General features: G+C 35.8%; 2 protein-coding genes across 2 annotated transcripts; one reads left to right on the forward strand and one right to left on the reverse strand.

Annotated features, from left to right (window-relative positions):
* Positions 1–595: 595 nt before the first annotated feature.
* LOC123537859 (uncharacterized protein C7orf57-like) lies at positions 596–17,047 on the reverse strand. Its single transcript, XM_053529880.1, has 7 exons — positions 16,936–17,047; positions 15,470–15,502; positions 13,333–13,509; positions 10,450–10,573; positions 6,215–6,460; positions 1,530–1,664; positions 596–802 (listed from the first exon to the last, which is right to left on the reverse strand). Exons 1-7 carry the CDS (start codon positions 16,964–16,966, stop codon positions 742–744), a joined length of 807 nt encoding a protein of 268 aa, XP_053385855.1. The 5' UTR covers positions 16,967–17,047; the 3' UTR covers positions 596–741.
* A 2,248-nt stretch (positions 17,048–19,295) lies between these two features.
* On the forward strand, positions 19,296–25,813 carry LOC123538967 (uncharacterized). Its single transcript, XM_045323407.2, has 7 exons — positions 19,296–19,362; positions 20,899–21,066; positions 21,313–21,386; positions 21,931–21,996; positions 22,877–23,087; positions 24,361–24,541; positions 25,301–25,813. Exons 1-7 carry the CDS (start codon positions 19,341–19,343, stop codon positions 25,692–25,694), a joined length of 1,116 nt encoding a protein of 371 aa, XP_045179342.2. The 5' UTR covers positions 19,296–19,340; the 3' UTR covers positions 25,695–25,813.
* The last annotated feature ends 5 nt before the right edge of the window (positions 25,814–25,818 follow it).

Raw genomic sequence — 25,818 nt, forward strand, 5'->3', positions numbered from 1 at the left:
TTATTATTTCTAATGGTAAATATTCATGCGAATATCAATTTTCACGAGATACAAGGCCTTGCAAATATAACAAAAATTAAACTCTCGCGAAGATTTTTGCTTTTACAGTACAGTAAAGCAAAAACTTCTTGGGGTGACATGATGATGTGCAAACTGCTCTAGTAATTCAGGTTTTGGAGTGATCCAACATTACGAAATGTAATGAAAATGGCTGGGGTCTATATTGACTCAATAAGCAAGCACAATTGATACTCGAGCGAGTAGTATATAATGCATGCAAATCTAAGTTAATTGATAAGACCATAAGTGTGCGAGCAAAGTTAAATTCCATTGCACTGAACAAATACAGTCGAAACTCTATACCTCAAATTTCAAGCATTTTTGTTTGACATAACTGAAATTTGACTTTAAATTACTTTTTGTGCACATGTTTTCGGAACAGGACTTGAATATATCTTCAAGACAGCCGGAATACTGAGATAAACAAGTTCGAGATATCGAGTTTCAACTGTATTACACATTTAAATAAAATGTAGTTCCTCTGTTATACGGCTAAATGTCACTGATCAATGTGTATATACGATACAGGAACTACTTTCTTCAACATTTTATTTGACTCTACAGTCTAGTGTATTTGTGCCCATGTAATATTTGGAGTTATCAATAAGCCCTGATTTAAGAAGACACGAGAAATTTATTTCTTTCAACAAAAGCAGCACAGTTGCATAAAGTTATAGTTGTCTAGTTTATTGGAGCCACTATTTGCCGATGGGTCTCTATCCTGGCTGGTATATTCTTAAACCTGAAATAAAGTGAACGAAAAAATGAAAATGAATTTTACCACATCCCAGGGCAAAAAGGTCAAATATCACCAAGCTGAAATATTCACAGAAGGACATACGTGTATGACATTTTTTACATTTTAAAAATGTTAAATTCCATGACACTTATGCACTGAATTTGATGAAAATAAATACAAGTCATTTTTATGTGCCCGCTTAAAAAAAGGGACATGTTATGTTATATGCTGTCAGTCCATCCCTCAAAATTTTCAGTTTCCAGACTGCAAAGTAAGAAACTGCAAGTCACTGCGTTTAAACTTTACACAATGTTTAAGCGCCTCTTTAGGAAAATTTCTTAAGCTTTTGCGGGGTAAGTAGGTCTTAGATCAAGGTCACAGTGACCTCTAGACTGAAAATGTCATGTAATATAATAGCCGAGGCTTTAAAACTTAACACAATGACTGAGTGTCAGTACGGGAAGAACCCTACTGAAATGGAGTCAAGATCCATGTATATTAGAAATGTTAAAACTGGATTACAAGTTATAAAGCTGAGCTTTTATGTAGACCAGTCTAAAAGCTCAAACATTTGACTGGTTGTCCCTGCATACAATCTTGAAATTAACCAATGGCAATCTTCCATTTACAGACTGGTCTCCAAACAATTTATAGCCTGCAGAAAACTATAAATACTGAGCAAGCAAATTCTGCTAGTAAAAGAAGAAAACAGTAAGTAGTGTAAACCAACCTTGTCATTTTAAATGGATCTTTATCTACAGGTTTTTGTAATCTTGCTTCTCGTAACCTTTGTGTCTCATTTTGTCTTACAGAGTATCCTTGTTTTCCTTCAGAAGGCCTGGATGATTGCTGGGTTTCTACTGGCCTGAAATATTAAATTATTGTCAGTTTCATGTGAACTATTTGATTTAAACATCAAATTATGTAACAGCTGATTCTTATAAAATTTCATGTCTTAAAAGTCTGCATTTTTTGCTATACCATAATTCCGTAACAAAACTATTCTTTATAACAAAAAGTCAATAAACTCATTGAGCTATCACAAAACATACTCCCTTTTATACAATTCCAAACAAAATCAAGTCAGAATGATATTATGTTGTGCTAAAAGTATAATCTGTTTTTGGCCAATAATTCTCAAGAACTATAATATTATAAATTTAACAAGAGCTGTCCATAAGACAGCCAAGCTCGACTATTCAAAATACTGTCCCAGAAGCAGGAAAATATTACTAAAACTGTAAAAATATTAAGAGTTTTAAGTTCAAAAGGGGACATAATTTGACCAAAATGCATAACAGAATTATGGGACTTGATGGTATCGACTAGTTTTATAACTCTGAAGGAACATGTGAAGTTTCAATTCAATATCTGCATTAGTTATGGAGATAGTAACTTGCATGTAAAACTTTAACCAGAATTTTCTAAGTCAAAAAGGGGGCAAAATTTGCCCAAAATACATGTAAGAGTTATGGGACTTGAACCTGTTAGGTTGGTAATTGATCTAGAAAATGATAAAATAAGTTTCGAATCTATATGCCTTTAAGTACTTGCTGTATGTACTTGCATGCAAAACTTTAACCAGGATTTTCTAAGTCCAAAGGGGGCATAATTTGGCCAAAATGCAGGTCAGAGTTATGGGACTTGATGCTATCAACTAGTTTTATAACCCTGTAGACACATGTGAAGTTTCAATTCAATATCTGCATTAGTTTTGGAGATAGTAACTTGCATGTAAAACTTTAACCTTTTCTAAGTCCAAAATGGGGCATAATTTGCCCAAAATACAAGTCAGAGTTATAGGACTTGACCCAGTGAAGTTGGTTATTGATCTAGAAAAAGAAAAAATAAGTTTCAAATCTATATGCCTTTTAGTAATAGCTGTAATACTTGCACCCAAATCTTTAACCAGGATTTTCTAAGTCCAAAAGGGGGCATAATTTGGCTAAAATGCAGGTCAGAGTTATGGGACTTGATGCTATCAATTAGTTTTATAACCCTGAAGACACATATGAAGTTTCAATTCAATATATGCATTAGTTATTGAGATAGTAACTTGCATGTAAAACTTTAACCTTTTCTAAGTCCAAAAGGGGGCATAATTTGCTCAAAATACATGTCAGAGTTACGGAACTTGGCCCAGTGAGGTTGGTAATTGACCTAGAAAAAGAAAAAAATAAGTTTCAAAGCTATATGCCTTTAAATGATAGCTGTATGTACTTGTTTGCAAAACTTTAACCAAGGTGTGACGCCGACACCGACGCCAGGGTGAGTAGAATAGCTAGACTATTCTTTGAATGGTCGAGCTAAAGTCTGAAACTCTCTTCTATAACTCGTATAAGCAATTCAGAATAAAGTGAATTCATAATTACTGTAAATTCAGTCAACATGTCATTAAAAACAATGGGGATACCGTATATGTGGAAAAGTTTGTGACGCTAGAATACTCGTGAATTTTGGAAATTTAAAAAATTTAATGTGTGAAAATATCAGACACTCTCACCAAAACAAGTCATTATAGTCAAGTAAAGATAAACAAATTTGGCTTTGACAGTTCAATTTTTCGATGAAAATCAGCAGTTTCCGAACATTCTGACCCAGGAAGAAATATTACACGGTATGAATTTGTTCATTTCAATTTTGAATACAATGTTCACTGGAATTTAATTCTTGTGGATTTCATACATGAAAATTATTCTCTTACAAATATTGATAATTTCTCAGTAACTGGCCTAATAAAAAGCAACATATAATGGACACAGGAACTGACACTGAATATGTTAAAATTTGTTTTATATTTGAACTATTAAAGACATTAGTACAATCTTTATTTCTTTAATTTAGTTTTGTAAGTCAAATTCCTGCATCTGCTCACCTTTACAGGAGCGGACTTTGGTTAAAACTAAAATATTATGTGAACACAGAGGCATAAATGTCCTTCTGACATGTTTTTTTTTTTTTTTCATTTTTTCTTAGAGTCTTAAAGAGAATTCCTATAGTTTTTTTCCTTTCATAGAATTTTTTTAAATTCACATATATGATAGGAAAATTTGTGCTGAAAACAATGAACAAATAAAAACAATAGGTCACCAGGCTTGTTTTTGTGAAAAAATGTTTTGAACACACCCACTGTTGCTGAAACTGACAGCGATTTTTCAACATTTTCATAATTTTCTGCTTTTTTTATAAATACCAACCAATATATACATCCAGGCAGCACAATACGGTTTTTTTCTTTTTACAGATTTTATTATATACTTATTTGATATCATAGTCATATTTGTAATACTCTGTCCTTACAATAATGGGTACAAATGAAAAACAATATTGTTTCATATTTACTTTTGTGAACTTTTTTCAATGAAAAATACCCATGGTGAAGAATATTTTTTTTAATTTTGAAAAAACTCTTTCATAGAATTTTTTCTTTTTCTCCTTGTGTATAGATAATGGTATTGTGAGCATAAAAATGGCTAAAAATGTATGGGTCACCAGGCTAAATTTTATGTTAAGACCGCTAGAATACAACACCTGTTCGGACGGAAATGGCGCGAACCTGGCCAAACTGATTACATGTATGTCTGCTAAAAGTTAAAAAAAAGTTTTAAAAATTCTTAATTCTTTCTATAATTGAATACTAAATAATCTGAAAGGTGATATTGTCTTATCAGTACTAAGTCAATTATCTTACATTATATGAACAACACTGTCTTTGTACTAAAATGCGATATGAAAACACAACCACAAAAATAGCAAGATACCTAGCTGTCAGGCATGATACTTGTCAATACAACATAAACCGGTATCAACATTTGATTACTGATATAACTTATCAAAAATGTTATTTCATTCAAAATTCCTCATATTTAAGATTGTCTGTAACATGTTTCAACAAATGTTGACTTCAGTCCAGTTTTCCATAGAAAGTGTCGGCTGCGCAGAAAGATGCGCATAAAAAACTATAGGAATTCCCTTTAAGTTTTTTGTCATATGGCGTCTTTTCAGCTTCTGAAGTGTTTCATCACCTGTAAGTAGGTAGAATCACGACCTTCTGTAAGCCGGATAGATGGCTTCCGCGCATACAGAATTTGACACCCAAAGTCTAATTTGTACCCACGTTGGTAAGGGACAAGTCATTTAAAGTCAGTGACCTTTACCACTTGACCTAGGAGGCCCCTTTTAATGTATTACTTTATAGAACAAAAGGAATTGTTGGTCTAAACTGAGCGTCAATTGTTATTAAACCTAAAAATTCACATGCTAATCAAGTATTTTATTTTTAGTTATAATAAAGCATGTTGCGCAGCACTTCAGCTGAATTTCAACAGGTTTAAGTGAAAGTTTTTTTTATGTTAAGAAAAAAACACTGCTTCAAAGATAGTAGAAAATCAGTGGTCAAAACTACACATGTACTTTGAAATAAATAAATCTGTAAAAATATACTAGGCAGTGAAATCTAAGGGAGGTAATCTGTGAAAATACACATGGCAGTGCAATCTAAGGGAGGTGATTTGTGAAAAATATACAAGAAATATTGCAATCTAAGGGAGGTAATCAGGCAGGTAATTGATGAAAAAATACAGAATATCTCCAATCAAAGGGAGGTAAGAATAATGTTTAAAGCTGGAAATAAAAATGTGTATTTAACTTAAAAATCACAATGTATTGTGACAGAAATGTAATTTTCTGAATGTTTGACAATGTGTCAGAGTTGCTCCGAATAAGAGGGAAGAAATGATAAAGTGTTACTTTGTATTTTAGAAGTCAAACAAGGAGAACCAATGAAAAAGAAGAATTGTGCTACAGTATACTATATGTAGCAAAGTGAAAGGGCCATAAATCCAGGAAGAAATCATCAAGCCAGGATAACATGGTAATGTATAAGTCTCCTATTGGTAGTGCACCCTTTTTCAATAAAATCCCATCAATAGTATTGGAGAAGTATCTTAGACAAATTTTATTTTGAAAAAATAACATTAATGGGCCATAACTCTGCATTAAAAAAAAATCAACCAAGTGAAATGTAGATCTCTTAATAGTGGAGCTTCCTGTGAAGAATAAATGCATATCAGTCAGTGGTTTCTCAGAAACAGCATGGACAAAGTCAGGACATATGGACAGGCAAAGGAGTGACTATAATCGCAACTCCGAAATATTTTTATGAAGCATAAAAACGAGGGTTTATTTTATTTATGGCCAGGTTTTCCTTACTAAGGAGAAAACAGACCTTTTTTTTTTACTTTTGAATTTTAAATACAAAATGTTCTGAGAGAAATTTTATTAAAAAATAGGAAATTGCCAAAAAAAGGTTCTGTATGATTTTTTAACAGTAATAGCCATAACTTATGCGGTGAAACATACATGGGATGAATCAAAAACTTGATCTCACACACACACACAGATTGTACCATATACCTATTGAGATCTGAGTGAACAGCTGCTGAACGTTTTCCAAAATTAACTGTATACTCGGACTGTATTTTGAAATCATCCGTGTACGGAGGTATATTAGTCATCTGTCTGTGTTTGTTCCGGCCAATCTCCTGTTTCTCTTGCCACGTTTTCAGCTGGTCTTGCCACTCCCGTTCATATGCGTACCCAAGGATTTTACTGATCTTAGGTTTATCAGTGACTTCTGTTGTAGGCCTGTATGTAAAATATTAGTAGATCTATACTAAATAGTGCATTGGAATAAGTGCAAAAAAGTAAAAACTACTATCTGAGCATACCAGGGCAAAACAACATGTGCTTGCGACAGCATGGATCCAGACAGCCTGTATCCGCACAGTTGTTCGGATCCATTATTCGTTAAGTTTTCAATGCAATAGGCTTTAATGCGAACACGCACAGATCTGAGCCAAGCTGCACAAAACGCAGTGTTGGATCTGTGGTCGCGAGCCACTATGTAGGTTTTCTCATGGTGCGGCTCATCTATGCATTTGTCGTAAAAAGGTGAAGCTGCATATGTGACATATTCTATAAGTGACAAAGCATTCTATATAAAAACCAGTGTGTAACCATACACCAGTGTAAAAAAAATAGTAGCTAACTAGTGTAACAACTTGAAACAACTGTAGGGCGTTATGAAACAACACCCATTGTCCTTAATCTTGACCTTATCATTCACACAGACATTGTATGTTATAATTCACAATCATAATTCACACAAACACAAGTTAAAATTTGCAAAGATATTACAAGTCCTAATGCGCAAATATTTTATAAGTCATAATTCATGTAGATATTTTTTAATTAACCTAGATATTATAAGCCATAATTAACTCACATAGATATCAAACAAGAAGCTGTCCCATTTGGTTAACCAAGAGATGGCCCATATAAAGCAACCTAAGTCCAAAATGAGGTCAAGGTCAAGGTCAAACTGCGGTCAGGTGAGGTCTGAAGATGAGGAATGGTCACAGGTTACATCTGCATTAGTATCAAGTCATTCTAGTAAGGGGTACTGATGCTAGACGAAACGGTCCCATTTGGTTAACCAAGAGATGGCCCATATAAAGCAACCTAAGTCCAAAATGAGGTCAAGGTCAAGGTCAAACTGCGGTCAGGTGAGGTCTGAAGATGAGGAATGGTCACCGGTTACATCTGCATTAGTATCAAGTCATTCTAGTAAGGGGTACTGATGCTAGACGAAACGGTCCCATTTGGTTAACCAAGAGATGGCCCATATAAAGCAACCTAAGTCCAAAATGAGGTCAAGGTCAAGGTCAAACTGCGGTCAGGTGATGTCTGAAGATGAGGAATGGTCACAGGTTACATCTGCATTAGTATCAAGTCATTCTAGTAAGGGGTATTGATGCTAGACGAAACGGTCCCATTTGGTTAACCAAGAGATGGCCCATATAAAGCAACCTAAGTCCAAAACGAGGTCAAGGTCAAGGTCAGATTGCGGTCAGGTGATGTCTGAAGATGAGGAATGGTCACCAGTTACATCTGCATTAGTATCAAGTCATTCTAGTAAGGGGTATTGATGCTAGACGAAACGGTCCCATTTGGTTAACCAAGAGATGGCCCATATAAAGCAACCTAAGTCCAAAATGAGGTCAAGGTCAAGGTCAAACTGCGGTCAGGTGAGGTCTGAAGATGAGGAATGGTCACCGGTTACATCTGCATTAGTATCAAGTCATTCTAGTAAGGGGTATTGATGCTAGACGAAACGGTCCCATTTGGTTAACCAAGAGATGGCCCATATAAAGCAACCTAAGTCCAAAACGAGGTCAAGGTCAAGGTCAAATTGCGGTCAGGTGATGTCTGAAGATGAGGAATGGTCACCAGTTACATCTGCATTAGTATCAAGTCATTCTAGTAAGGGGTATTGATGCTAGACGAAACGGTCCCATTTGGTTAACCAAGAGATGGCCCATATAAAGCAACCTAAGTCCAAAATGAGGTCAAGGTCAAGGTCAAACTGCGGTCAGGTGATGTCTGAAGATGAGGAATGGTCACAGGTTACATCTGCATTAGTATCAAGTCATTCTAGTAAGGGGTACTGATGCTAGACGAAACGGTCCCATTTGGTTAACCAAGAGATGGCCCATATAAAGCAACCTAAGTCCAAAATGAGGTCAAGGTCAAGGTCAAACTGCGGTCAGGTGAGGTCTGAAGATGAGGAATGGTCACCGGTTACATCTGCATTAGTATCAAGTCATTCTAGTAAGGGGTATTGATGCTAGACGAAACGGTCCCATTTGGTTAACCAAGAGATGGCCCATATAAAGCAACCTAAGTCCAAAATGAGGTCAAGGTCAAGGTCAAACTGCAGTCAGGTGAGGTCTGAAGATGAGGAATGGTCAGGTTACATCTGCATTAGTATCAAGTCATTCTATTAAGGGGTACTGATGCTAGACGAAACGTCCCATTTGGTTAACCTGAAGAGGCCATATAGAACCAAGCAACACTGATGCTCTGTCAAGTAAACTGCGGCGGTATAAAGAATTGATGGATGGTCAACATGAGCTTTACATCTCAGTTAGTATTAAGCAAATTCCATTTCTAGTAAGGTGGCTATGATGCTAGACAAAGGTTCTTGTGATTACAAAGATCCTCATTAAAGACTAAGATGCAAATTGAGACAGGTAGTCAATATGCCTCGTCAAGGAATGAGGTTCTTAAGATGCAGAATGGTTACCGTTACCTAGCGTAGTATCAAGTATTCTGTTAAGTGGGTATATGGATACTAGAAACATACGTCCCAATGTTTAGCTTAACAAAATATTGCATTATAAATGCAACTTTCTAGTCAAAATACGTCAGTAGTAAAACTGCAGTCATATTCTATATACGTAAGGAATTGGCAACCGTTAAATACTGCCATTAGTAACAATCATTTCTAGAGGTTGAATTATACTAGGCACGGTAACCATTTGTAAGAGATCCAATAAGCCTATCCAATAGGTCAAGTTAAGTCAACTAGCTGTCATATTCTAATAATGAATTTATGGTACAATTTTACTTGCAATTTACAAAGTCATTATATTTAAGGGTAATGCAAACAAACTCCATTTGTGAATAACCAAGAATCCGTATAAAGCAACCAAGTCAAAATAGTTCGTCTAAATCAAAACTCTTGTTCTGTTTGATCTTAAGCTATGACTGGTCAATAACATTGCTATTCAATACATTCTATAAGTACTGACTGCTAGACACAAGTCATTTGGTTAACAAGAAATTTTGCTCTATTTAAAGCTTAACTAAGTCTAGTGAGTAATGGTCATGGAAAAACGTAGGTGATCTAAATAGGAATGACGTTACACTTGCATTTTCAAGTGCATTTAGTAAGGGTTGTACTGATGCTAAAAAGGCCCTATTTTCTACAAGGATGGTATAAGAAAAGTCCTAAAATATAGGTGGTAAACTGCGGTCAGGTGAGGTCTGAGTGGGTGGTCCTTTCCAGGATCAGTCTGCTGATGTGGTTTATTCTTCGTACCGTAATGGTTACACTACGAAACCGTCCCATGTTTTACTCAGGTAATTTAACTGTTTTGTCCAGTTGCAGGCATACCGGTTCCGTTCAAACACTGGACAGTTTGTCAAAGGATTGGTCCCGACGTGTTCGAATTCTCATTTTGTCCTCTTGTATGTCTCAGTACATGTATCTGGCCGAAAAAGGGCTATCTGTCTAAAAGATGAAGACAAAATTTTAACATTGTAAACCTTAAGTCTGCAAATTTCTAAATGGACCACAGGTCAATCATTCAATTTGGGCGTATTTAACGAGAGGCTGTCACTGATAAACATACTGAATAGGACATGAGACATGTCAGTACAGCAGTATGTGAGCTGATTACTGACGGTTGCTAAGGCAGCACAACTTATTCAGCACAAAAAATAGCTTAAATATTATGACAGTTTTCTGTCTATTCTAAAAAAATAATTTTAAGCTTCTTTTTTGATCCCGTTCCCTTGCACACCAAAAATTAACACCATATTACAGCTTTTTCAAGAGTGTTGATTACAGGATATTTTATACTGAGGGTGATATTTAGAGTTTTACTTTTTACAATAGAAATATTTTAACAGCATGTCTAATGAAATTTATAAAATGACTTTTCTGAAGAATTTGTCACTTTAAAAAAGAATGAAAATTAAAAAACATATGAACAATGACTAAAAAAGTAATGGTTTAGATTTACATTTCATTTCTTTGTTTTTCAGCAGCATCTTCCATGGCGTTATCCTCTAAATAGAACCACTCATTCCTTGGGTATCCCACAGGCTCGCGTTTCCCTGTTCCATTCTCTCTCATTTGTAACAAATCTGAAACAATGACAAATACCCATGTTAGACTAGCTCCTCTTGAAAACAGAAGAACGTGTTAACTTAAAACATTCAGAAGTTTTAGAAAACAAGGGCTGTCTCCATAGGATGACACATGCCCCAGATGGCACTTTGAATGAATAGTTATGGCCGATGTTAGAGTTTAGGACCTTTGACCTACGGACCTGGGTCTTGCCACGACACGTTGTCTTACTGTGCCACACATTCATGCGTAGTTATTTTAAAATCCATGCATGAATGACAAAGGTATGGACCGGACACGCCCATCAATGCACTATCATGAAATATGACCTTTAACGTCTAAGTGTGACCTTGACCTTTAAGCTACAAACCTGGGTCTTGCGCGCGATATGTCGTCTTACTGTGCCACACATTTATGTGTAGTTACTTAAAAATCCATCCATGGATGACAAAGATATGGACCGGACACGCCCATCAATGCACTATCATGAAATATGACCTTTAACGTCTAAGTGTGACCTTGACCTTTGAGCTATGGACCTGGGTCTTGCGCGTGACACATCGTCTTACTGTGGTACACATTCATGCCAAGTTATTTGAAAATCCATCCATGGATGACAAAGATATGGACCGGACACGAAAATTGCGGACAGACCGATAGACGGTTCAAAAACTATATGCCTCCCTTCGGGGGCATAAAAATAAGATTAACAGAATTGTTTTTATTTTCCACTAGTAACTTTCTTCAAATCATTATCAATATCAAAAGAAACTTAATAGTCAAAATGTGTAAAGAAGGAATTATGTTTGAACACAGTTTGGTCAGAAAAGTAATCTTTATGGACAGACTCTGACTTGCTGCTATCAACAAGTTTTATAACCCCGAAGGCACATGTGAAGTTTCAATTCAATATCTGCATTAGTTTTGGAGATAGAAACTTGCATGTAAAACTTTAACCAGAATTTTCAAAGTCCAAAAGGGGGCATAATTTGCCCAAAATACATGCCAGAGTTATGGGACTTGACCCAGTGAGGTTGGTAATTGATCTAGAAAAGGAAAAAATAAGTTTCAAATCTATATGCCTTTTAGTAATAGCTGTATGTACTTGCATGCAAAACTTTAACCAGAATTTGCTAAGTCCAAAAGGGGACATAATTTGGCCAAAATGAAGGTCAGAGTTATGGGACTTGCTGCTATCAACTAGTTTTATAACCCCGAAGACACATGTGAAGTTTCAAATCAATATCTGCATTAGTTTTGGAGATAATAACTTGCATGTAAAACTTTAACCAAAATTTTCTAAGTCTAAAAGGGGGCATAATTTGCTCAAAAAACATGTCAGAGTTATGGGACTTGACCCAGTGAGCTTGGTAATTGATCTAGAAAAAGAACAAATAAGTTTCAAATCTATATGCCTTTTAGAAATAGCTGTATGTACTTGCACACAAAACTTAACCAGAATTTTCTAAGTCCAAAAGGGGGCATAATTTGGCCAAAATGAAGGTCAGAGTTATGGGACTTGCTGCTATCAACTAGATTTATAACCCCGAAGACACATGTGAAGTTTCAAATCAATATCTGCATTAGTTTTGGAGATAGTAACTTGCATGTAAAACTTTAACCAAAATTTTCTAAGTCTAAAAGGGGGCATAATTTGCTCAAAATACACGTCAGAGTTATGGGTCTTGACCCAGTGAGGTTAGTTATTGATCTAGAAAAAGAAAAAATAAGTCTCAAATCTATATGCCTTTTAGAAATAGCTGTATGTACTTGCACGCAAAACTTTAACCAGAATTTTCTAAGTCAAAAAGGGGGCATAATTTGGCCAAAATGAAGGTCAGAGTTATGGGACTTGCTGCTATCAACTAGTTTTATAACCTCAAAGACACATGTGAAGTTTCAAATCAATATCTGCAATAGTTTTGGAGATAGTAACTTGCATGTAAAACTTTAACCAAAATTTTCTAAGTCCAAAAGGGGGCATAATTTGCTCAAAATACATGTCAGAGTTATGGGACTTGACCCAGAGATGTTGGTAATTGACCTAGAAAAAGAAAAAATAAGTTTCAAAGCTATATGCCTTTAATTGATGGCTGTATGTACTTGCATGCAAAAACTTAACCAAGGTGTGATGCCGACGCCGACGCCAGGGTGAGTAGAATAGCTAGACTATTCTTCGAATAGTCGAGCTAAAAATGGCAAATTAACATTTCTGCAAATTCTTACATCTGTCATTCTTATCCTTCAGTAAACTACATTTCAAATTAGTAATTTTTATTATTATACACAGAATGGCAACAGTCAACAGTCGAAGCTATGTGCCTGAGGTTCAAAGGACCAAAGGCTAATAAATTTAGCTGTGCCATGAGAAAACCAACATAGTGGCTTTGCAACCAGCATAGATCCAGACCAGCCTGTGTATCCGCGCAGTCTGGTCAGGATCCATGCTGTTCGCTAACAGTTTCTCTAACTGCAGTAGGCTTTGAAAGCGAACAGCATGGATCCTGACTAGACAGTGCGGATGCGCAGGCTGGTCTGGATCCATGCTGGTCGCAAAGCCACTATGTTGGTTTTCTCATGGCACGGCTCAATTTGGCTATTGAACAGCAAGCTATTCAATAACTGTATTATCAAATGGCATTAGAAATGAATTGCAACATTTTTTTTCTTGATAAAACCTGTGTTGAATGATAGACCTTTGATAGTAGTAACTATGGACCCGCAGTTTACAAATATAAGTAGGAATATTAAACAAGTGAAAGATTAAATGCCGTACTTGCTCTACCGCCTTGTTTTGCGAGTCTGATGTATTTTGTGTCTGTATCTCTGAACAGTGGTCTTGGAGGTTCCTCGGGAATTCCGTCATCCTCTGCCAGACCAGGAACCTGTGACATCGGAGGGTAAAGAACTGGCTCTTTTGATTGGCGACGTGCAGGAGCATGGTAAAACCAACCTATGGTATAGAGACAATCATGAATAGAAGTCTTAATGTGGTATTTCTAAATCCATGGGTACATTTTTACAATGCTTGAAGATTTAACACCTAAATTTAAACATACCTGTACTACCTTTCTTGTGACAAAAATTTTCTCTAGTTCATTTAAAATAGTTAAATACTTCCGTCTAAAATTCATCACTATTCTGGTTTTCTGAAACTTCGGTCTCCAGTTTATGATTTCAAAACAAAAAAAAAAGAAAAAATTAAAAAAAAAACACAGTCCTGAGGAATATTTCATATACAATGTATACTGATATTCATGTAGGACTAACTTTCATGGATTTTCTGGCTGCATCAACACATCAAATTGAGTATACCCAGGAATATCCATTTTTTTATCTACATTATTTTTGAATTTGAAATCACTGAGTTTATGTCCCCACAAAAAAGTGTTTAGTGCCACACTATTTTGTTTTTTCAAAAACAAAACAAAAATATCTTATTTCCAAGTCAATTGTTGTTGAAATTCTTTAATTGAAAGACCCATTAGATGTTACATTTTTCGTTCACTAGAAGCTTCATGCAAAACTGATAAAAAATAAGAGGCTAATATGTGGGGATATATATGGAAACACTGTAATTTTTAAGGATTTTGAAAAAAGTACAATTTTAGATTAGCCACTAGACTGATAATAAAGAATATGTAACAAAATTTCAACTTTTGCATTTTTTCTCATATTCTATGTGAAAGTTACAAATTCAAGTCTATTTTAGAGATTTTTATAGAGAACTGGTTGTGATATTATCATGGACATTAGATAATAGACTGGCTACATTCACATTTTTAAAAATAAAAAAAAATAAAAATATCACAGTCTAGGAGCTAGTCTATCAAGATTTATGTCCATAAATAAATTCTAAAGTGATAACTGAGAGTTCCTGAAAAAGTAACTGCAATCCGCTGTGAAAACACAGAAATATACTAACAAAATAGAGTGCAAGAGAATTATATTACACCCATAAGCCCCTAAATATATTAACATTAAACAAGCATGTCTTTTTAAAAAGTACAGCAACCCCAAGAAAATTTTCAGACTGACATTCATTAATGAGCCGCACTATGAGAAAACCAACAGTGTGTTTGCGGCAGCATAGATACAGACCATCCTGCGCATCCATGCAGTCTGGTCAGGATCCATACTGTTCACTTTCAAACCCTACTGCAATTAGAGAAACTGTTAGTGAACAGCATGGATCCTAACCAGACTTCACGAATCGATGCTGGTCGCAAATGCACTATGTTGGTTTTCTCATGGTGCGGCTCTTTTACAGACTACTGTGAGGCTGCAACAGTAAGTCAGAATGGAGGAATATCAGCTACAACATTTATTACGGATTTGTTTATTTCCATTCTGTTGGGTCTGAATATAATCCTTTGAGCTGTGCAGATGTCTTCACTGGGGTGATCCAGACTTACTGTGCACAGAAAAAAATTCAAAAACTGACAAGAAAGTTGTACAACACAGAAATAATATACCATAGCCCTTTGTGCCTGCAAATTAGACAAAAAAAGTAAAACACAGTTTTGATAAGATGATATAATAAACAGATTTAAAATACTTTTCACTGTATGATTTTTACAGTATAGCAGTGACATAAACAGGGTGCTGTAACGGAGATCACTTCCTGCAATTAAAATAAAGTTTAATGGGTAAAGTAAAAGTTAAGAATTTGCATTGCATGAAGACTGCTTTGTAGAAATAGATAGTAGAGGTCAACTGATAGAAATACAAAGGATTAGGAGGTCTTAAGCCCTGACTCAGATGAAAACTAAAGATCTAGCAAAAATATCAAATTCATTAAACACAAGTTTCTCTTGGCCCAATTAATTTCAAGCAACAATTTTTACATAAATTGCCATGACCTCCGACCCCTTTATTTCTTAGGCTGCCTCATCTGAGATTTTAAACTCTACCTGGCTGGTCATTATCATTATCTGAACAGTCCTCTACAAGTACAAAACAGAAATATACATTATCATAAACATATCATGTAACATTTCCTAGCTATGTTAGATGAAGCGTGGTATCTGCAAATGTTTAAGTTGATTTTTGATCAATAGTCTGATTTATAACTGGACTGTGTATAAAAAATGTACATATTTGTTTCACTAGATAAGATCACCTTTATCTAATGTCTGTTTTAACAAACAATATTAACATTACAAGCAATTTTCCGACAAAACATGATTATCCAGTGTGTCATTAAATTGATGAGATGTGTATGATTAAAATCTGCAAACCATTCCACCTTCTCAGTATTTGCACTAGCTATGTACGCATAAATTTGAACCCTGAGTTGCTGAAACTTATAATTAGTTTATATGTTCATCAATTAAGTAGTTTTGTGGGAAGAGCTTCGTCCATTTAAATTATGGAAGTGGCTATTCTTACAGTCCCATAGGAATAGCCTCGCAGGCTATTCTTACGGCTCTCCCGTAAGAATAGTGAAAAGTCCACAGGTGTCTATTCCTACGGCTCTCCCGTACGATTACTGAAAAGCCCGCAGGTGGTTATTCCTACGGCAAATTTGTGTTTTCAGATTAAAATAACTTTTTTAAAATGAATAACCGTTTTAAATGACATACAATTTTAATAGCGGCATAGTGATGTTCAAAACTTTTTAGAAAAACAGTGTAAGTTAAGCATTCATATTTAATCAATCTTATTTCGAAATTATAATTAAAAACAAGTAATAAATTGCTTGTTTTATAACCTTTCCATTGATCAAAAAATACTGGTTGATATAATTTTGGTTTTAAGAAAGTTAAGGATATTAGAAAAACATCCCTATTTATTAAAAACATAAACGTTCAACGGCTTCTGCCCATCCGATCAGTGGACTTTTCACTATTATTATGGGAGAGCCATAAGAAAAGCCACTTCCTTAAATTATGGTAGCTTGTACATATATGGTCCAAAAACAACCTATTTTCCATGGGTTGGTTTATTTGTCATCATAATTTGACATGTTAAATACATGGCGTTACCTGCCAATTGTTTAGCAGTAGTTAACCAACATTAAGTTGCACATCGAATATGTGTTATTCTTTGAAATACTTATTAAAGGTATTATGATATTGATAGGCTACATCATCGGGCATTGGGCAAAAAAATGTGCAATCACTTAGAGAGTCCAGGGTTGGAATCTGGGACCCCTTGACTATGCTAACTAGAAAACTGCGTTAGTGAGTGAGCTTACCAGCTGCCTAACACATATTATTCCAAAACGTGACAAAGATCGTACCGCGTAATGAATATTTTTGTTAGTCATTTTTGGCGCTAACCAAATTCTACCACACTTTTTCCGCTAACAGTTACTTATCTACCATTTCAACACACTAAAGGCTTTGCCATCTAAAATATCGAACAATAAAATCACCTGCTTCATTTTCATTCGGATTTGTCGCCATTTTTGCACCAGACTTTTAACTTTTATGTTTTTTTAAGGTCTGTTGTTGTTGTTTTCATGCAAGGATAGTTTGGACGTAACTTGGCAACGCAGAGCTAGTCTACCTAATCCGCAACTTCGGATATATAAATAAGTTTTGGACTTTAAAATTTAATGTTTAATTAGACTTTATTTCTGATTTCTTATCAGTATTGAGTTGTATTGAGTTGCATTTTTGTCACCTACCTAAATTCATCAATTTTTTTAATATTTTTTTTAAAACGAAACTAAGAAAAATAACGAATTAAAAAATTGTATCGTTATCATCAATCACGCTAGCCTTCAACTTCAACGAAGTACTCTCCAACGCCTCTGTGGACATCGACTGGAGACATTAGGTAAGTCTACCATATATGGCCTAAGTGTTTTCGAGACAACATCAAATCTAAAAAAACTAAAACTTGATGGAAAATAAACATGACGGACAAAAACATGACTACAGATTAGGATAAATAGTGTATTTTATTCTGATTTAATCATATTTTATTGCTAATCTAGAACATGCAATACATAGTACATACATATTTATAACACATTAAAACAAACAAACGTATGATGAAGATGATTTAGGCAAAAAGCAAATGGGTTTGGCCACAAGTTTTGCCAACATTAATGACGGCCCTCCCCTGAGATAAGTAATGTAACAAAATGATTAAAGTTGTGTTCAAGATAAATACATACTAAGTAAATGTTTTACATGCAATTTTCATATATACTTTTGGAAAAATAAGAAAAAGAAAACAAAGATAAGCTTTGAAATGAAACATTTATTTTTTTTAAAAAAGAGGAAAAAAAAACAAAGAAAAAAAAAAATAAATGTATGTTCTGTTCGCTCTCCACGCCCCCAATGCATCAATGATTATACAACAATATATTTGCTTGTTATCCCCTTAACTTTTGTAAAAGACAGCTTCACATGACTTAAATCTCTCGTATTCTTTATATAGTTGTGTAATTCACGAAAAATTATGGCGTTGACTACGTCAGTTAAATTATCCCAGCCAAAAAGTATTTTCTGGTACTTATGGGATGATACTGCCGCGTGTTAACAAACAATTGTCGACGTTGAAGCGCAAAATTAGGACATTTAAAAAAATAATGTTCTGCATCTTCATTAATATATCCGCATTCACAGACTATATTATCTCGTAAGTGGTTTGTGAATAAGTCTGCATTAAGATTGCTGCATTTATTTCGTATACATACGTGATGAATCTGTGGAAATCTCTCTCCGGAAATGAAAAAAGAAGGTACTAAATGCGGTTTGAATTTCTCTTTTAATTTATGCTTGAAGATTGATAAAGAATCGGAATTGCGTATCTGCTGATCAAGATTGTTCCAAAGATTGACAGATGAAGGTATAACTGAATTTGCATAAATTTGTAGCCGACGTGCCACAGTAGCGTAATCTGCATTGTTTCTTAATTCGTAAGTGTTAGTTTCGAATACGGTATCAGGAAATTGTTCTGTTAAATAATTTGGTAACTCTCCAAGACTATATTTATAAACCAGTATTAATTTTTGCATTTGTCTTCCGTCAGATAAAGAGACCCAACCTATTTCTTGAAGTAATCTTTCAATAGATACGGATCGAGTTAGACCAGTTACAATTCGCGCTGCGTGGTATTGAATTCTATCTAATAAATCTTTTTCGTAAATTGTACAGCTGTCCCAGACTATCGAAACATATTCAATAATAGGTCTTAAGTAAGAAATATATATTTGATTCAAAGTTTTTCGCTTAAGTTTGAATTTCAAAATTCTCATTGTTCCTAGAATTTTTGCTGCCGATGCAGTTATATTGGAAATATGATCATGCCATGATCCATTAGTGTATTTTATGATTTTATTAGGGACTCTAGTCTACATAAAAACATTTTAGTTAAAATTAGAAAGGAATTGTTCAAATATATTTTAAACTGATGTAAATTGTTTTATTTTATTTAACTTTATATTACTTGTACATTACATTTCATTACATTACAATGCGATGCATGTGTCTCCGACTGTGTTTATGGTGCTCTAGCTGTGCTTCCGGGAAATCTGCCCTTACCTTTTATTTTTCATTACACGAAAACATATAAAAAATATATTGTAACATCATGCATTTAGTATAACTTGGCAACACACATTAATTTTACTAGTTTAACCAAAGAAGTATAAAATATATATTTTTATAGCTCTTTAGTTTAACGTTTATTGTTAGCGACATTTTCAAACTACAGATATCGCTTATCTTGTGTGATATGAAATTCCCTGTTTACATATTTAACCCTTATCTTTTGAATATATATATTTCACATAATCGTGACTTGTGACCCAAAGAAGAAAGAGCTATGGTGTATACTTCTTCTCTCGGTGAGCATTATTTTCTGCTTACAACGCTGCTTACAGTGGTTAAGGTCGCTGACTTCAAATCACTTGCCCCTGATCGATGTGGGTTCGAGCCTCCCTCGCGGCTTTGAATTCTTCATGTGAGGAAGCCACCCAGCTCGCTTACGGAAGGTCGGTGGTTCTACCCAGGTGCCCGCTCGTGATGAAATAATGCAGTGAAGGGCACCTGGGGTCTTCCTCCACCATCAAAGCTGGAAAAGTCGTCATATGACATAAATTGTGTGGGTGCGACGTTAAACCCAACAAAATGAATAAATAAATAGAACGCAAAGACGTGGCGTAATGTTTTACGTTCCGCTAGATGGCGCTTTATTACGTCTTCCTGACCTTATAATGCCGTTTTTTTTTTCAACAATATTTCAGTTATGTAACAACGGACAGTTAACCTAACCTGGATCCTGTGCCAGTACAAACCTATTCTCTACTCGTTCTTCTAACTTCCCCACTCGAACCAGAGGACTGGTGGGGGACGAATGATTTCAGAAACAATGTTTTTAAACGTCACGCCCGGGAATCGAACTCACGAACCAGCGATTCGTAGATCTGCGGTCTCCGTATTGAGCTTAGTTGACGTACTCGTCAGTTTTACTGACAAATACGTTTTGCACTAGTCCACGTGTTACCATTTTAAAACCACTGATGACTGCCGCCGATGAATGTTCATATTTTAAACTTGTAACTTTTTACGTTTGAATTTGAAATTGTCAAGTTCACAAAATCTTTAATACTTTGGTGCTATGCATAGTGAAATTTATGCAGCTTGGCAAAATTTAGCGACTCGCTGGGTTCCAAGAGGAAAATATTGTTTATTGAACCTATATGCATGGAATACCATTTTGCAACTTGATATTTTTGTTTTGTTTGACGTTATGTTACACCGATAAAATTTAGGTCATATGGCGACCTTCCAACTTTGATAGTGGAACACGATTCCATATGCGCCTCCGGATGTTATGTCAGGGGCCTAGAGCGAGCACATGAGTGGACCAGCTGGACAGCTTCCAATGTAATACTAAACCATATCGGCCGAGTGTTTCTATTCCTTTTCGAAACAAATGTAACTCGGATATGGAGAATATAATAGGATTATTATAATAGAAGCTCGATCTGGGTTGCTGAGTTCAGCTGAAGTAGATTTTGCCAGGTCGGACACACGCGGCGCGCATGTTTGATCCGACCTGGCAAATTTCATGAAAGCCGAATACAAAATCCCAGAACTAGCTACTGTTATAAAGATCTTTTTATTCTATACCTTCACCTTTTAGTTTGTTGTTTTGTTATCAAACGAAATATTCAATGCTCGCTGATGTTAAAGTAGAACTGAGTATAGTTTTTGTGTACGCTGTATATAGAAAGCAATCAGGCAATATACAATACAAAAGGTACAATACGAATTTTTTTCTGCCTATTCGTATTTACTTGTGAAATACAAGCCGTATGTTTAACAAAATTTATATAGGTTTATCATAAACGACATTAATATCATTCATTCATTTACAGCGACGACTGTCGTGGTTTTTCTGTTGACTTGTTCGCGGGGATCCACAAACACAGTTTGTGAGGACATAGATCCCGTGGCATGTCGGTCTATGGCTCAACAGAACGCTAACATTTGTGCAGATCCAATCCTTAGCAAAACAGCATGTCCAAAGTTTTGCAACAACTGTCGTAAGTTTATTCACAGATATATTCCTCAATTTTTGTATAGTGCTCTTTGATATATTTTGAGAGAGCGTCGGTGCGTTTTATCTCTCCGCTTGGTGTCTACGGAAATGACATTTTATTATAAATACCGTGAATTCAGTACACAGATCACCATATCATTTATCTGGCTATATATAGGATAAGGAAAATATATGTTGATATAAAAAGTAGGAGCGTCAAAATTTATGCGAAAACTACACTTTCTTTCAGCGTTGACGTGTTTTAGCTGCAACTTAACAAGCAGCAAAGGCATTTGCAACGCAGTAGCATGTGCAGCTGGTGAGGTGAGTATGCTATTCTAAAACTAGAATTAATTAAGTAACATCTTCAAGTTTAGCCAAGTTATTGTGTCATACTTAAAATGATAAACAACGATGATTTTGCGGAGTTGTCGCCCCTGACCTCACTTTAATAGGCGGGTTCGAATTTTGGAATGAACCCTAGAAGTTAAACAACTCCAATTATCGGAATCACTTTTTTGACGATCGGAAGCAAAACATTAGCAGAGAGGTAATTTGGTAGAAGAAAAGATGGCAACATCCAGTAAAAAAGTTTCGCTAAACAAACTCGGCCAAACAACACTGCATGAACGGATTTCCTAAAATGTGCTGAGAAGCACGTACGTCCCTGAATAATACATTTTATCAAACGCGTTGGGGAAAAAGGTAAAATGGAAGTGGAAAAGCGATAAGCCTTTATGCATGTTTAATGGTGTCGTTAAAATGTTTCAAGGTGCAATGTTTTTGGTATATCTTCACTATCTAAATTGTAAATATGAAAAAAAAAATATTTGAAATAATTTGTGACATTATCATATTATGATTTCAGACATGTTTGACAGCTAGAGAGTCGTCTGGTGCCCAACAGTTTACTCTGCGTTGTGCAGAAAAATCGGTACATATAAATATTTTCAATATTAAGGTAGTGGAACCGTAATCGGCATTTTCCGTAAGCCGTTTCGGCATTCTCCGGTTCTTTACGGAAGGTCATGTGCGCATTCTTCAACAACATTTACGTCCAAAGACAATCGTGCAACATCGGGCATTTCCGTATTCTCCGGTAAATACACGTCTATTGCGTAGCATAAAGGCCGAGGTGATCAGATCGCGTCCGAAGAATGCCGAATCGCATAAAGAGAGTACGTAATCATACGGAAATTGCCGAGTGATATTACGGGTCCACTACCTTAAAGTTATTGAGTTGTTTTTAAAAAAAAACTGACACACAGAAAAATCTGCTTCAAAATCTAATACCTAGATTCTATGTTAATCAAGCTTAATTATCGGTTGCAGGCATATTTTGGCTCATACATTGTAGTTCTTACGTTTTAAATGCATTTCAGTTTATGTGTATGCATATTTTATATTTGCCTATGGTCCGTTTCAAGTTCCTTCTTGGTTCATTTGAGTTATACCATACATGTTAGCTTGTAGATCTAAGTGTAGGTCTTTCTACTGAACTGAACACCATATGTACAGTCGATGGACAATGTCTGTGAATGCCAGACATGTTTATTTAAATTATTTTCATAACATGTATTTATAGAATAAACATGTGATCAAATAATAAACCAGAAAGATCAAATTAATATTTAGTAAAATACATGTTATCAGAGAAAAGTTGGACTATAAAAACCACCATACTGTCCAACAGTGCATGTATATTTTATAGAGTAACCGCTTTTCCCGAATATTTGAGCTACAGCCAAGTCGCTTAAAGGAGTTGCAGAGGCTAATTAAGGTACCCTGTATGTTTTTGTTTTGTTTTTGCAAAGATGTGCGGAACTACCAGCGCGATCAAATGTTGTTCGCAGCCACTCTGTAACGACCCACATATTCTAATTACCAGGCCGACACCGACCGCCACCACTCCAACAACAACAACCCCGACCACCACGTCAACCACACCAACAACGCCTACAACAACCACGGCAAAAACAACAGCCACGACTACCACAAGGAAGCCTACAACAACATCTAAACCAGGTCTGAGCCAACGGTTATTTCATGTTTGACGTGTATGACCCCTAAAGTGACTCACTTTCAAGTATAAATGGATCTGTGAAGTTATAAACTGACCAATTTTTAACGTAGTTTAAAGGTAGAATCACTTGCCCGTCAAAGTTGTGGACTTGAGCCCTGCTCAGAATGTCTGTGGTTCTACCATTTGGATAAAAATTGCATTGTCCTACACAATTATTCATTTGCTCACCATTTGCTCACCAAATATACAAAATATACTTTAATTCTTAAATATGTGCGCACGCAGCAATATATTAATGGATGGACGGATAGCTCAGTGGTTTGCACACTGGCCTTCCAATCCTGAGGTCGGGGGTTCGATCCCCGGCAGCTACTCGGGAATTTTCAGTGTTTCCCACCCAACTAGAGGTGTACTGGTCAGGAACCCAGGCAATCCTTGCGTGTATCAGTGCTATTCACTGGGCACGTTAAAGAACCAGGCTGTCTATTCGAAACGAGCTAGGCTAAGTTAGCCGGACAAGCCTGTATCTGATTTCTGATCTCTCTGTCGTGGGGGCTTTGTCTCACTCTGTCCCTCTGGTCAGATCGCTCTGTGTCTGTACTAGTAGAGGATGAATTATGCGCCCTGTGTGGCTGCATTTGAACTATGTAAAGCGCCTTTGAACGTGAAATTGATCATGAAAAGGGCGCTATATAAATCTGGTATAATGATAATAATAATAATATTAAATATTTGTGTCTCCTTTTTGTTGTCTCCACTTATTATATGCGCACGTACTAGTTATGAAACGCGCACCTATTAGTTGGTACATGCGCACGTACTAGTTATGAAACGCGCACCTATTAGTTGGTACATGCGCACGTACTAGTTATGAAACGCACACCTATTAGTTGGTACATGCGCACGTACTAGTTATGAAACGCGCACCTATTAGTTGGTACATGCGCACGCACTAGTTATGAAACGCGCACCTATTAGTTGGTACATGCGCACGTACTAGTTATGAAACGCGCACCTATTAGTTGGTACATGCGCACGCACTAGTTATTAAGCATTATTAATCACATTAATAATTAGACATTATGTATAAGCTATGACGTGCGCATTTATTGCGTTTTAGTAAGACATGCGCACGAAATAACTAAGACATACGCTCCCAGTTGCACTACAATTGTTAAACATCTATCTACAAGATAACCCTATTTTTTGGTGATTCATGTTTTCGGTATCAATCGACTGTCAACGTGAATTTTATGTATGATCGTATATTTTCAGCGTGTTATAAGGACATAATATTTGTGGTAGATGAATCAAGCGCAATGTCTTCCCATTGGACGCACATGAAATCCTTCGTCAACGATTTGATAGACAGAATGCCGATCGGAGGTAGTCATGGGGCGAAGCTTTCTTTTACAACTTTTACAACGACCTACAAAAACAGATGGCATTTAAATTCGTAAGCAAAAATTACATTTTGTACTCTTAGTTAAGTTTTAGCACTGGTGAAAATAATACGGATATTGATTGCTCGACGAAATCAGTTTCGGCCTTCAAACAAATATTTATCATCTCTATAATATCCTATGGAGTAAAGCTAAGCTTTTTAGATATTATAAGTTTATCTTTCGCTGTACTATTTTATCATTAAGTATATCAACATTAGATATCAACTTTTAAGGGGTTTCCGTGGCCGAGCGCTTAGCATTAGGTCGATGACTTCAATTCACTTGCCCCTCACCGATTAGGGCTCGTTAGGACGTTTTTTTTCTCTTATCAAATGATAAAGGCCTTCAAGTCGTTTGTCGCCGGATTTATCACGGTTCAGATTTCAGATGTGTAAGGTCGTTAGCCCGAGTCGTTCAATATCCAAGCATATGAACGATGGACCGTGGTAAATTAGACGATGACTACTAAAATGCCTTGATTGTTTTCATTTTTACATGATTATGGAAATGTTTTGATAAAAAATATGCTGGACTTCATTTAACCGGGTAATTATTAATGAACCGGCGCCATTTGAAAATTTGACGTTTTATGTAACGTCAAAAGGTTCTCTTACCGGTCCGTGCTTCAACCGTTGTTTGTCGCGGGATATACACAGCTTAACTGACTGTCAAATCAAGTCATATTAGAATTGTGAATACGTCATGAAATTACTGCATCTGCATGGCTTTCACTTAATGAAAGGTATTTCGACTGTTCTTACATTTTTCAGATACAATGACGCTACGCATCTAAAACTTGCAGTATCCAGACTGAGTGCACATGGCGGTCAATGGGCAGACAATCTGATTGGTTTGCATTATCTAAACAACTACGCCCTCTCATCTTCTCACGGTAACAGGCATTCGGCTTCCAATGTTGCCGTCGTCATCTCCGAAGGTCATTCGCACTATATGAATCCATTTATAGCCAGCCAAGCAGAATATACGGAGATGTCCTCTCTACACAAACATTTCCACAACGTCATAGCTATTGGTATAGGAAGTTCTGTTGATTCGAATCAGATCTCACACATGGCGACCGGAAGTTCACACAAGTTCTTAATACGTTCCGGAAGTTACCTCAAAGGCATCGAAAATAAAGTTTATTCCCTAATATGCGGGTAGTACAGCAGTTTGGACTTATACTTACTCATGACAACGGATTGCAAACACAGAATATTATCTGAAATAGTTTATTATGTAATGTTAAAAAGGGGACTGAATTAAAAAGATATTTTTCAAAAGTAAT

Source organism: Mercenaria mercenaria, chromosome 18, assembly GCF_021730395.1.
Source record: "Mercenaria mercenaria strain notata chromosome 18, MADL_Memer_1, whole genome shotgun sequence".
NCBI lineage: Eukaryota > Metazoa > Mollusca > Bivalvia > Venerida > Veneridae > Mercenaria > Mercenaria mercenaria.

Coding starts and splice junctions, on each gene's coding strand:
- LOC123538967 (XM_045323407.2), top strand. CDS start 19,341: ATGGTGTATACTTCTTCTCTCG. Junction 21,067..21,312: donor AAAGTTTTGCAACAACTGTC/GTAAGTTTATTC, acceptor ACTTTCTTTCAG/CGTTGACGTGTTTTAGCTGC. Junction 21,997..22,876: donor TGCGTTGTGCAGAAAAATCG/GTACATATAAAT, acceptor GTTTTTGCAAAG/ATGTGCGGAACTACCAGCGC.
- LOC123537859 (XM_053529880.1), bottom strand. CDS start 16,966: ATGGCGACAAATCCGAATGAAAATGAAGCAG. Junction 15,503..16,935: donor TCCGAATGAAAATGAAGCAG/GTGATTTTATTG, acceptor TTGTACTTGTAG/AGGACTGTTCAGATAATGAT. Junction 10,574..13,332: donor AAAACAAGGCGGTAGAGCAA/GTACGGCATTTA, acceptor TCATTGTTTCAG/ATTTGTTACAAATGAGAGAG.